General features: G+C 36.7%; 1 protein-coding gene across 1 annotated transcript; it reads left to right on the forward strand.

The window, feature by feature from the left end:
- Positions 1–3,117: 3,117 nt before the first annotated feature.
- LOC131096881 (taste receptor type 2 member 40-like) lies at positions 3,118–4,083 on the forward strand. The gene has a single exon (XM_058045523.1). The coding sequence runs from the start codon at positions 3,118–3,120 to the stop codon at positions 4,081–4,083; it is 966 nt and encodes a 321-aa protein (XP_057901506.1).
- Positions 4,084–12,818: the final 8,735 nt, after the last annotated feature.

Consider the following 12,818-nt stretch of genomic DNA (forward strand, 5'->3'; position numbering starts at 1 on the left):
TAACACTGAAATACCAAAATATTTACCAGATACCACTAACTGGTGCATTGTGGATCTTGTATGAGCTGAACAGATTCACAAGATTTGAGCTTCATAAGATTTGAAAACTGCTTGTTCTGCTGCAAAAGTTTCTCTACTACTTCAACAATTAAAACCCTTATATGGATTGTGTGAAGCATATTTATTACTGTTGTTAATTGAAATGCATGAATCAAAGGAGGAAAGGTGATATCTGTGAGCTGAACCTGACTTCTCTGGGTCTTCTCTGTTCTCATAAAGTGAGATTTATGTTTCAAGGGAAATTGTTGTATAAATTCAGACACTTTTCTCTAATATTTATAATTTGCTCATGCTAACATTGTACTGTGATTATTTTCAAGAAATTACGGTCTGCTTTACTTTGTGACTCAATTGCTTTTATTAGTTCACTCAAGTGCTCTTTCAGAGGATAAGTTCAAGGCAGTCTGACATATTTTAGGATCCCTTGTGTCTCCTCTGCCAGATAAATCTGGCCTGACCATGATGATTAACTCTGTGGCCCAAAAGGAGGTCTGCTAATGAGCATAAATGTGGCAACCCTATCTGTGAGGTCAGGAAAGAGCAGTAAGGGGAATGAGCACTTTCAAGGATCTGTATACCAGGGGCTGAGATGATAATAATTTCCAGTCTGGACCAGCTTCAAGTGTGGTCAAGTTGCAGTGATACACATGCCAGCTTCTTGTACTTTGGTGCCTGCCTGTGTGTGTCACCAGCATCCATGAGTGGACTCATACTCTGGAGAACCCTTGGAGATCACAGCCGTTCGCTGTGGAGCTCCTGAGTTACTGAGGCACAAAGCAAGACAAAATTTAGAGGCCATTCCTGAGAGCAGAGCACATCAGACTGAGGTCCCTGACCGAGCACTGAGGAACAGGCTTTTTCCTCTACCTGAGTTGAGGATTAAATATCACTGGGGTGCATAGGTTGAGTGGCAGCTATTTTCTGAAGGAGCTGGTGGGAGTTCACCATGGTGGAATGTTCTTTTGTAGGAACGTTACTTTGTTCTCAGTAAATTGTTCCCATTTTGGGGCTCATACACAGGAAAATCAAATAAGTGGGTAAAGCTCAGATATGGTTGTCTTTCAAATTTTAGTTTTTGATACAAAGATAGAACAGAATTTTGGAACTGTTGGAATATCTGACAATTTGCTTCAATCATGCACTTTTCTAGAATGTATTTTCTGGTTTTGATTCTCCCACTTCATAATTGCAGTGCTGTTTTTTCACAAGTACGTAAAAATACAGTGTTACTTTCCCTTGAGAATCTTAAAAATCACATTTTTGAAGTAACTGACTACTATAGTTATGTAATGCACATTCTGTATACAGGAAGCTGTAGGCATATAGCTTTAAAATACACAGTAGTCATTGAGTTAGGCTTTGTGATGTTTTTCCTTAGTAAAATGTGTCTTTTCCACTCTTGAATACTTTTGGTAAAGAATGTTAAAAAATGTAAACATATGAATTTTTTTTCGTTTAAATTTGTTTGTTTGTTCTATTCTTTTAGGCTTTTAAAATCTGAAACTTATACACAATGTTTTGTAAATATGTCTCAATTATATTTTATAGTTTGCAGTGTTGTGATAACAAAAGCATGTTCAGTTTTTAGAGGAAAAAGCTCCTAGTTTTTGAGATTGCAAGGACCTAAAATGAAATCTAAGCTGAATGAAACTTTGATTGACAGAAACAAAAACTATGAAGATTTTAAATCTAGCTTTTAATTTTAATAAGTTAATGAATAACTATTAACTTATTGTCTTAGAAATTCAACAAAAACTTGAAGCATGAAAGTATTGATAGGTAGTAAATCCAATTGACAATTCTTACCATGTCCAGATTAGAAGCTCAGTCTTTGACTTTGAAAGATTTTACTCTGTCAAGAAATGGACTCCAGAAATATATATCAACTTTCCCACAAAATCAGTAAATATTTTACTGCCAAATGAACTTTAAGACTTTTTCCAGTGGCCGAATGATGTCACCTGCTTTTCACCCTGTTGTTACACTCATCATTTTATTTAATATTTCTGTATTTCATGAAATAATATACCAGCAATATAAATTTTCAAATATTGTATTCATAACTTGGATTCATGAGTCTAGGATTGAGAAGGTGAGGACACACTGTTCTCTAAACCAGACATATTTGTTTATAAATATGGAACAATGACAGGATGCAGATCAGTAAGGCCCACCACTGTTCTGGACTGCGCTCCTTACAGCATCAGATAAAGACATGGATGAAGATGGATGACACATTTTCAGTCTATAAAGAAGAACAGGTCTAAATTCAGTATCAAACTGTGGCATGCTGGTGAGATAGAAACTGAGAGAGTGAAACAGCTGCAGAGAGTGGGATTTTTAACTGGGTTCTGCTAGGTGGACTGCTCTACTTGACTAACCTGCCGTCTGCACATCGGCTACTGTCATCTTTCGATCCCATATATGTGACTATGTATAAGAAGTGGTCAGCTAAATTCAGCAATAATCCTTGGATAAAGACAGCCTTGTTGTCTGGAGTGCTCCTCTAGAATAGGGATGGAGGCTGTGTAATTTTCTCCTTGCTAAAGTGGTTGCAACTAATTGGTCTGGTTATAATTTATAAACCTTCAATGCAGCCTGAAAGATACTAGTTACAATACAAGACATCTTCGCTGAGATACACTGGTGCCTCTGTTGGGTTTCATGCTGCAACCCCCTCCGCACAGTCAGGTACTGCTGTAACCAGAGAGCCACAGGGCTTTCTGTCACTCTAGACAAGAATATAAAGAGCTGGACACAAGATGGCTTGTTTAATACAGCTGGCTATCTCACACCCCTAAGGAAAAGCATAGGCAAATCTTATGCACGTAAAAGGTTAGAATTAATTATGAAATCTTTCTCTGCTTTGTACATTCAGGAAGAACATTGATAATTTCTCACTATCATTTCCATACCTGCTGTCATTTCCAGAGGTCATTTTGTTCCTAGATATAAGGTGAGCAGGCAGGAGCTGGGACTAGCCAGATACCATCAGAACTGCTCAACTTCCTGCACAGCTACACAGGCTAATCAGGCAGAAGCGACCAAAGCAGCAAGATGCTGCCACCACTTCTTATGGTTTCAATAAGCATTGTAGCTGTTGAAGTTGTTGTTGGATTTATTGGAAATGGATTTATTACAACTGTTAATATAATTAATTGGATCAAAAGCAAAAAGACATCTTCTGCTGATATGATCCTGATCTTACTGAGCACATCAAGATTTATCTTGCAAGCGACAGTTCTGATGCACATCCACAGTCTCTACTTTGCTGATGTGTTCAAGTTGGCTTCAGTGTACAAGGACTTTGCTGCTGTGTGGATGTTTGTAAACCACAGCAGCTTGTGGTTCAGTACCTGGCTCTATGTACTGTACTGTGTAAAAATAATCAATACCACCCACTGGCTGCTGCTGCAAATCAAGTTCAGAATAGCTGGGATGGTCCCATGGCTTCTTCTTGGATCACTGGTGATCTCCTCTATGACTTCTCTTCCTTTACTATGGATTACACCCAACACTTACCTATGCAGCTCAACAGGGAACTGCAGAGAAAATAGCACAGCTGATATCATGGACTGGGATAGTTCATCTCTCTATTTGCTGCTTCTTTACTTTGTAGGTTGCTTTTTCCCTCTAGTACTCTCTGTGGTGACCTCAGCTCTGTTAATTACTTCTCTGTGGAAACACAGAAAGACAATGCAATGTTATGCAGATACTTTCACGGATGCTATGATAGATGTTCACCTAAATGCTATTAAATCCATTATTTCTTTCTTAATCTTGTATCTTTCCAGTTTTGTAGCTCAAATTCTGTTGATACTCTCGACATCTCAAAGTAAAGATGTGGTGAAAGTTGCAGTATCCTTAGTTGTAGTTGAGGCATATCCTTCCATGCACTCAATTATCCTGATCATAGTCAATTCAAAACTGAAATTGGTGTTTAGGAAAATTTGCTTGCATTTTAAGTGTCATTTGGAAGATAAGCCTCCAAGCCCCAGGCTCGAGAGAAACACTCTCCAGTAAGATACATGAAATCAATTGTTTTACTGTTTTTTTTCTTAAATGGTAACTTTCATCTTCCAGAGACTTTTGTGACTAGTCCTCCTTAACATTTCAGTGCATCTGAAATAAAGTGCATTTTTGCTTTACTTGTGCACCACTCCAGATTCTTCCTTCCTGCTTAATATAGAGTGAGAATAAAAATGTACTGAATGGAAACAATGTACTTAAGTAAGAAACCAGTTTTAGGTTGCTTTATGATTTCAGATTATCAGTTTAAGACTGAAAGTTTTATGACCTGTTTGAATTGAAAAAAATGGGGACTAAGACAAGAATGTACAGAGCTCACAAGTATCAGCTCTCAGGTAAAGGATTTTTTTTTTACCTGAGAAGGTTGAAATTTGACTAAAAACGTGTTGTACAAGTCATAGCTGGTGCTACATGGAAAAAGATTGTGCTTTTAGGCTGGAAAAGCTAACTGGATTATAACCTGAGGGAAAATTAAGATTTGGAAGGACACAGACATTTAATATAATCAAATTGCATTCTGAATGAGGTTTATTTGTGTTAGAATTCCAGTATGTCTGTAGCAATGTTAAATACCTATGTATAAATTGATACTTTTGTTTGAAATATATGTTATGCTTATTTGTTTGGTTTTCTTTTAAGTGGATTACCAAGATAGTGATTACAACGTAAAGTGACGTAGGTACATAGAACTAACTGTAGGAAATCTCGCTCTTGTTGACTTGACCATTCTGATAATAGATTTGCCTTTATTGTCATGATTTGCTATTGCTTTGAGCAATATTGCTATGAGATGTTTCTAAGGCTGTTTTCGTTTAAAATTTTATGTTACTATGAAGTTTCACATGAGGTTGGTGAGATATATTTAGCAAGTTCAGTCGTGTTTTACCAAATAATGTGTTTGATAAATCTGTTCTAAAGTTCTCAGCTTATAAATTACTGTGGTGAGAGTTTCAGTCCCACCCATAAAATTAATGAGCAGAATGATACACTTATTCTTGGAGTGTTCTCAGTTTTTGAAACATCAGAGTAAAAAGTTTATAAAATTCTTTGAAAAACAAATTACTGTTTAACATTATTAGATAAAGAGTGAATATAATGGTTTTAATTGGTACCTTAAAATTTTTTGAAAATTATCTATGTGTTAATAGGATACATAAGGGGATGTCTGTGTGATATGAAATTATATGATTATTAGCATGTGAAAACCACAGGTTCAGACTGCAGAGCATAAGGGAGAGTCATTAACCTCACAAACACAGCATTTGGAGGCACAGTATGTTGTACTGTAAAACTAAACCTTCTATAATGTCCACAGTGGTGGACTGCTGTGGTGCTGAATCAAGAGAGACACAGAAGTCCCTCGAGGGAAGCAGGTGGGAACCATAATGCTCATGTCCCAGCAGCTCTGCTCTGTTCCGCTCTGCTCTGCTCTGCTCTACAGCTGCAAGCCCTGCCAGCATGCACCAAGGTTAGAGCAGTCACACAGCAATAGCTATTCCAGCCGGCAACATCGTGGAAAGAAAGTGTTCTGTAAGAAATGAGTTTGTCTGAGACTGTTTTATTGCGGGGTGATTGGTAGGGGTATTTGGCTTTCCGAAGCTGATAATTTCCCCAGTGAGCTCATTTCTCTTCAGGTATTTCCAAACCCGTTTCTAAAGACAGTCTGAAGTAAAGGGATCAGAGCCAAAGATGATAATAACAGCTCTTGCTCAGCTTCTTCACCTTCAGGAGAGGGAGATCTGAGGCAGGCACAATCATTAATAATATCCTCCAGTACTTCCAGGGGAAGAGGAGGACAAAGCTCAAGGACTTGACATCTTTATGTTGTATTGATGAAAGTTTTGTTACACACAGCATAGAGTGAGATAGATGGGTACATAAATTAGAATTTTAAATTACTGGATTGGTAAATAAATTATTAGTTTTGTCCTTTTCCATTCCATCCTACCCTCAAGCTTCAATTTATTTTCATGACTTCTTCCACAGTATATACAGATTTCTATTTGTTTTTTGATCTTACCCTGCTCTTTGGATTTCATCTTACCCCATCCTAAAATAATCTTCTGCCTTCTCTTCGGATCTAGCCTGCTCTTTCAGGTACATTTTAAAAAAGCTTTCTCATTATTATTTTACAAAAAAAACATCACTCACTAAATTACAATAGACTTGTTTCTATATCTAGTTTATTTCAGAAAGCAGATCAATAAACCTGATGAATATTTTGTCAATTATTATTTGTGCCTCCAAAAATCATAAGAATAACGTCATTGAGATTTCATTATCTAAGAAGTGTTTATACGATGATGGAAAATAAGACTGTTCACCAGTACATTTCTCGTGGAACTTTTCAAGTTACATGAAATAGGAATAACATGAATAGGAGAATACTGTCTGCAGTTTGTATAAGGCCAGAAATTGTGGCAGCTCCAAGATCATTGTGAGTATGAAAAAAAAAATAGTGATTAGTGCAGTTTTTCACACCCACTGCATGAAAAATCAAACCTAGTCTTCATCGTCTTCTCCAATTTTTTTTTTTTCTTTGTTCTTGCTTTTTCTGGGTCAGAATTCATCACAATTTTGTGTCCAGAAAAACCAGTATTTTGCTGGGCAGAAATTAAGTGACTTTTGATTGTAATCTCAGTAGCATGTTCATGAAGCCGGCAAGTTTCTCACTATCAGTCTGGCATGAGAACCGGAAAGAACTACCAGAGACATTCTGAGTTTCAGTTGATGAAACTTGCTTTGTCATATCTTTCCTTTTGCCTGCATTATTCAGAGGCTCTACCTGACCAAATCAGTAGCGGGGTGGTGGATATGAACTCTGCTATCCCTAACCTACTGCCTCTCCTCTGTTAGCCATGCAGTCATCCTTTCCTCTCTGCTAGGAACACAAGCCAGCACTGCCAGCTCCGTGGAGCCCAGAAGAGATGTTCTTATAAATGCCACTAAAACTCCAATCTTCACTTTTACTGGTTTTCTAGTGGTAATCAGAAAGCTTTTCACCTTATTTGCATCTGACAGCACAATGGTGCTAATTTTTTCTGAATAATTTTGGGTAATTTGAAAAGTAAAATAAGTGTCAATGGAAATGCCACAGTGTACCTACCTTTTCTTGAAATATGACTTCCTACCTTTGCGCAAGGTCTGAAGTAAAGTTTTTCTTCCTGTAAGAGTTTATAATAGGATTATAACATAGGATTACTTTTATCCCTATTTATTTATTGTCTTCCTTATCATAATACTCAGCCTTCATGTCATTAGTATCACAAGGACAGTTTCTCCAATGTTACAAAACACTTCTGAAGGCTAATCCCCCTTCCCCTCAATATTTCTTATCCTGTTTGTTCCTCATTTGAGGACATCTGGGTGGGAGGTCGTTGGAGCTTAGTTAGGTATATAAATAATGTTTAATATAAATCTTCACAGACACATGGGTTTTAAGGTTTATTTTAAAAAAACCTTTATAAATTAATATGAAAATGGCTTTTAATACTTATAAATATTAAAAATATAAACTAGGCTCATGTTAATATCACTTCTAAGATTTATTAATTTCAAAGTGCCATTTCTCCCTCCCAATATCTAGGTTTTTGCAAGGATCCAAACTTTACATTGGCCAAAGTAGTCATAAAGGATATCAATTGCATCAGAGAAGAGCATAGGCTCTCTTGAAAACAGAGTTCCTGATGCTCATAAGCTTTTCAGTGGTCAGAGGGTTTTTCATTCCTAAGTTTTTCTTGTCTCCGCATTGAGATATATCCTTCTTCAGTATTCAGCCTATCTGTGTGTGAAAGGACAGGGATATTTTATCATCAGAAATCAGAGTAGTAGTATGGGTGGTGGCTACAGTGGGATTTAATTGGGCTTTTGAGAGGTGAGGAAAGCGAGGAGAAGTCTCACAGATCCATGAGATTTACTTTGGCTGGTGTCTTTTCCCAGTACAGGTAAACAAACTGGGGCAGCAATGCAGCCTTCAGAAGCTGCTGTTGCTGAACTGGGGTCCATGCACTGAATGCTCCACTACAAAACAGTTCTTTTGCTGCCACAGGAAAAGCAGAGACAAAGTGCTAAACAGGAATAATGACTTGACATCATCATCTCTTAATTGCCTCTTGGGGGAAAGGGGTGAAATTAAACCCTCTCTGGCCTTTAGGCACTTAGATGTGATATTGTGATGAGATTAAGATGTATGATATAATTCCTAAATATTAAAAATGATTGGTAGGTAATTATATTCTATTTTTTTTTCTTCTTCCACCCCTTTCCCCAGTGTAATATTTGAATTTAATTTTTTCTCATTTTGTATCTTTTTCCCCTCTCCTTTGAATACTTCTTTTTCTTTTCCTTTTTAGGAAAAAATTAATTATACATTTATCACTCATATGTCTTGCCACTTCCCCGAAAAATCTCCACTATTTTTGCTGCTATTGCTGCTGTTATTGAAAATATATACCAATGAAATCAAGATGGTTTCCTTCACATATTTATTTTATTATAATGAACACACATTTCAATGCACATTATTGGTTTTGGCAGACTTATACTTCTTCTTTTGTGATAACATTGCAAATAAAATTTCTCCCTTTCCTTGTGAAGGCATTTAAAAGACATAAAAAAACCCCAACAAACAAAACCAAAACTGCTGAGACCCTGAGATATGTAAAGCTTCCCTTTCAAATCCCACTTTAGTCAGTTCTGCTTTGTTGTCCTTTCTCTGCCATTTGCTTTCTCTCACTCCAGTGTGGATCCCTTTTTCTTTTACAGACTGTTATTTTCTTTCTCATTTTTCCTTGTCTCCTTTTAAGGTCATTCTTAAAGTCTTTACTTTTCCTCTGTTTAGTTTCAATCGCCACCCTTCAATCCCTCAAACACTTGTTCCTTGCTATGTTTACACTGTTTGTTTCCCTTCCAGAGTAGAGATGACCATCCAAATATTTTCATTGCCTAGGATTGAGATAAGAAGGAAAAAGAAATAGAATGTAGCTGCACGTATGCAAACAGCAAAGTGGAAAACACTGAGTTCAAATACTGCATGTGTAAATTCTACGTTCATGACTAAAATTATTTTAAATGCATCCTGAGAAACTTGCTCACTCTCTTAAAGAAGAAAACAGAAGAATCTGCCAATTAGAATTAATTCTCACCAACAGAACAGAAAGAAATCAGCTTTTTTTTCCTGAGGAACTTCTCAATCTCCTCCAATAAAGATGTATAGCAGGAACTATGAATAGGTATTTATCGAGCTCATTTGGTAAATCATAAGAAACACAACATGAGCTTTATATAGCCAACAGAGGTCCAGACCCCTAACATAGCATGTGGGTATAATTTGACTTTCCATGGTAATAGATATAATGTTTCTCTTGCTTGAGGTACCCATAGCTTTCTTTAGGAATCTGGAGCAGAGTATTCCACATGTAGAGAAATATATCTGTCCCTGTTGAATAAGTATCTATCTCTCCGCTAAATTCAGCACAAAAGGAGAAAAGACATAATATAAAAACTTTGTCATTCTTAAGTCATGTTTAGACTACAGCAGCAGCCAGTTTCCTTTTTCATTGCTTTTTTACAACTGGGTGAACTTGTGCATTTTTCTCGTGCTATGGCTATACTCAGGCAGGAAAAGGGAGAAAATTTCCCAAAAAAATCCCCGGGAAAAGGTTATTCTGAGATATAAAATCTCTTGCCTTCAATTCCCCGAGGCTGTGAAAAGCTAAAAATCTCAGGTCCCCCGTCTTTTGGCTCTTACAAAGCCAGTCTGCTATTATTTCAAAAGTCTGCTCCAAAGCACATTCTGTCAAAAGAGAGTTTGGCTTTTGGAAAGTGAATGACAATTCAAACTTTGTATTAAGATTGAAACTGGCTGAACACATATATAAAAGTTCTTGACATATGTAGGCATTGGACCAAGGGACTGGGAAGAAGGAGAAGGTTCATTAACTATTTGCGATGAGTCAACCCAAACTTCTCCTTCCCAGTCCCTTGGCCTGCTGCATCTCATCAACATGGACATGACTTGATTTGCCTTACAAGGTTAGTGGGAAAGGTTTAAATCTCAGGCTGGCCTTGTGGAAGCTTCCAGAAATCCCTTGCTTTTCTTGCTGACTGTAGAAATAACCTGTATACATTACCAAGTTAAGGAATGAGATGCTTAACAGCCTTTGAGTAACCTTCTCTTGGAACTTCTTCACCTATATGAACATCTCGAGTTCCAAACTGCTGCTATGACCAAAACTGGGAACTTTTGGGTGATTCTCAGATCACCCCTCAGAGCACTGATGGTCTCTTATGTTATTTCTTCTCTCAATACTTTGGCTTATTTTAGCTTTTCCTTTTGTACTTCAGTAATGAATCCTCTGACAGAAATCAGGGTGATAGATGCTGAGGTTTTTTGGCTCTCCACTGGACACCATTGGGATGTACTTACCTGTCGTCATTCCTTTTGAATGTAATCAGTTAATTATCTCTGTCCTCAAACTTATCAGAAGGAGGAGATAGAAATCTCACAGCTCTGGCAGCTCCAGGACATCTAGGCATGTAAATATCATCCAGTTTCTGTCTTTTTCCCTTTTCCTTCTATGTTTCTAGTGTTTTTTATTTGTTATTCCACTGGTGCAGCTAAATCACCAAGAGTGCCTGCACTGTCTTTGGGGATCACTGCTTCTTGTTTAAATACACTATACTCAGTTTATAACACATTTAAAACACAACATTGATTCGATGTTGCATATCCTCCTCTAAGTCATTATAACACAATAAAATTCCATCCTTATTTTAAGGGGTAAGTTCTAAGAAAAACTTGCTACAAAGTAATGCAAACAGAAAAGTAGGAAAATCCCTGGAACTGATCAAGTTCTTATATATCCAAACTTTGAGGCGAAGGGCAGCGACGTAAAGTACAAAAAATTTAAAATTTGTGAATATGCAGTATATTTTCCTCACTTATTCTGGAGGCAGAGATAAATACAATTCTATATTTTAGTTTCATGGTGAACTCCTTTGAATCCTTTCATCTTTCAGTTGAGCAGGCTGTTGAGTTTTCATGAGTCAAATTGTTAAATCTCATATTGAAATACTAAGAATCAAACATTTCACTCAAGACACTTTTTCCTATAGGAGCTTTGTGTAGGGGTTTTTTTTGTATTATAGCCTATTATTTAAAAGTTGACAGTAAAAGCAGTACAGTTATCTATAAGCCAGCTGTCATGATTTCTTCAGAAAATCACTTTTTGCATTGAACTGATGTTGTGATCATACACTTTGCTGTCATGTGGCTTGATAAATGATTGCTTGCTGTGAAGAGCCCACAAACTTCTAGTACTTGAGCTTCTTACAATATATATTTACATGCAGTTGCAAGCATTGTACTTTCATAGCACTGATAGAACAATCTTCATCCAAATACATTATTCAACAAACGTTTCTATGGAATAACGTCTTTCCAGACTGAATTTAAAAGAAATTATTCTGGCTCTGATCCTTACAAAGTTTAGTAGGTTCTATGAAAAAGCACTGTAAGTAGGGCAAGTGGGACTCATACCTAAGGTGCATCTCAGTTTAGTTCTATTATCTGTGGGGCTTCCAATGAGACATCAATCATCTCTATGCTTCATTGTCCTGCAGGAATAAAAAGGTTTTTATTTGCCACTCTAAATTTGTTTGAAATAATACATAGGATTTGTTGTATAAATGAAGAATATTTTATTTCCTATTTTTATTTTGTTTGCCTGAATTTCATTCAACCTAATTTATTCCAGGTTGTGTGCTTCAGCCCATGCCTGAAGTGATGTTGCTATATAAACAATTGATTTTCTTGCCTTTCAACAGAGTCCCCAAAGAGCCTTCACTGAGAATCCTATTTTGAGTATTTTCTACATAAATCAAAAAGCTTAAAAAAAAAAAAAAAGCCTGAATAAGCCTTATATTATCTATATAAACCCTATACTGTATAGCAGCTATATATCTAAGGCTGAATGTGCTCTATATTTTCATTTGTCAAATTTTTGATAGAAACTTACACAAGAAAATTGAAATTTTAAAACAAAAATGTGAAAAGCCTGTGATGTTTCCCTTCTATTATCTCTTTTCCATATGAGAAATTTTGGATGTCCAAAGACAGGACAACCAAGAAAAGAAAACAGTAAACAGACAGAATGATGGCACCTAAGGCTGGTAGTGGTACTTTCCTGCTCCCCACAGTTCTCTGATGACTTCTGTTGGGCTCTGATGATGTCCAACTTTTTGTGGAATTATATTGAGGTGAAAGCACCAGGGAGAGGAAAGGTTCAAAAGTGCAGTTGACTGTCTAAACTTCATGAAAATTTCACTAGAATATTTCTGTTGGAGACTGAAAGAGTGAAGTAACTCAGGCTAAGAATGTTATCAAAAAGAAAGTCAATAAGTCCTGCACAGGGAAAAGTTCTCTGGTAGGAAAAGGCTCTTCAAATTGAGCTTATTGAGAATCTCAATAAGGTGCAGTGCCTGAGAGGTGAAGAAAAACAAAATTAGACTAGGAACAAGGTCCTCATTTCATCTGGAAGTGTAGCTTACCCCTTGGAGCAAAGTGCATTAAATTGTGATAGATTAACTACTATCAGAGCTCTTTTAAGCTAAGGTATAATTCAACATGAGGTTTTACTTTTGATAGAAATTGTTCTTTAGTGAAATTCTGCTCCAAGTGCTGTGCAGAGGAACAGAGTAATTTGTCTTTATAGCCTCATACACTGATG

This window comes from Melospiza georgiana, chromosome 2 (assembly GCF_028018845.1).
Source record: "Melospiza georgiana isolate bMelGeo1 chromosome 2, bMelGeo1.pri, whole genome shotgun sequence".
Taxonomy (NCBI): domain Eukaryota; kingdom Metazoa; phylum Chordata; class Aves; order Passeriformes; family Passerellidae; genus Melospiza; species Melospiza georgiana.

Bases quoted from the DNA above. Each gene is read 5' to 3' on its own strand.
- LOC131096881 (XM_058045523.1), top strand. From the start codon at position 3,118: ATGCTGCCACCACTTCTTATGGTTTCAATAAGCATTGTAGCTGTTGAA.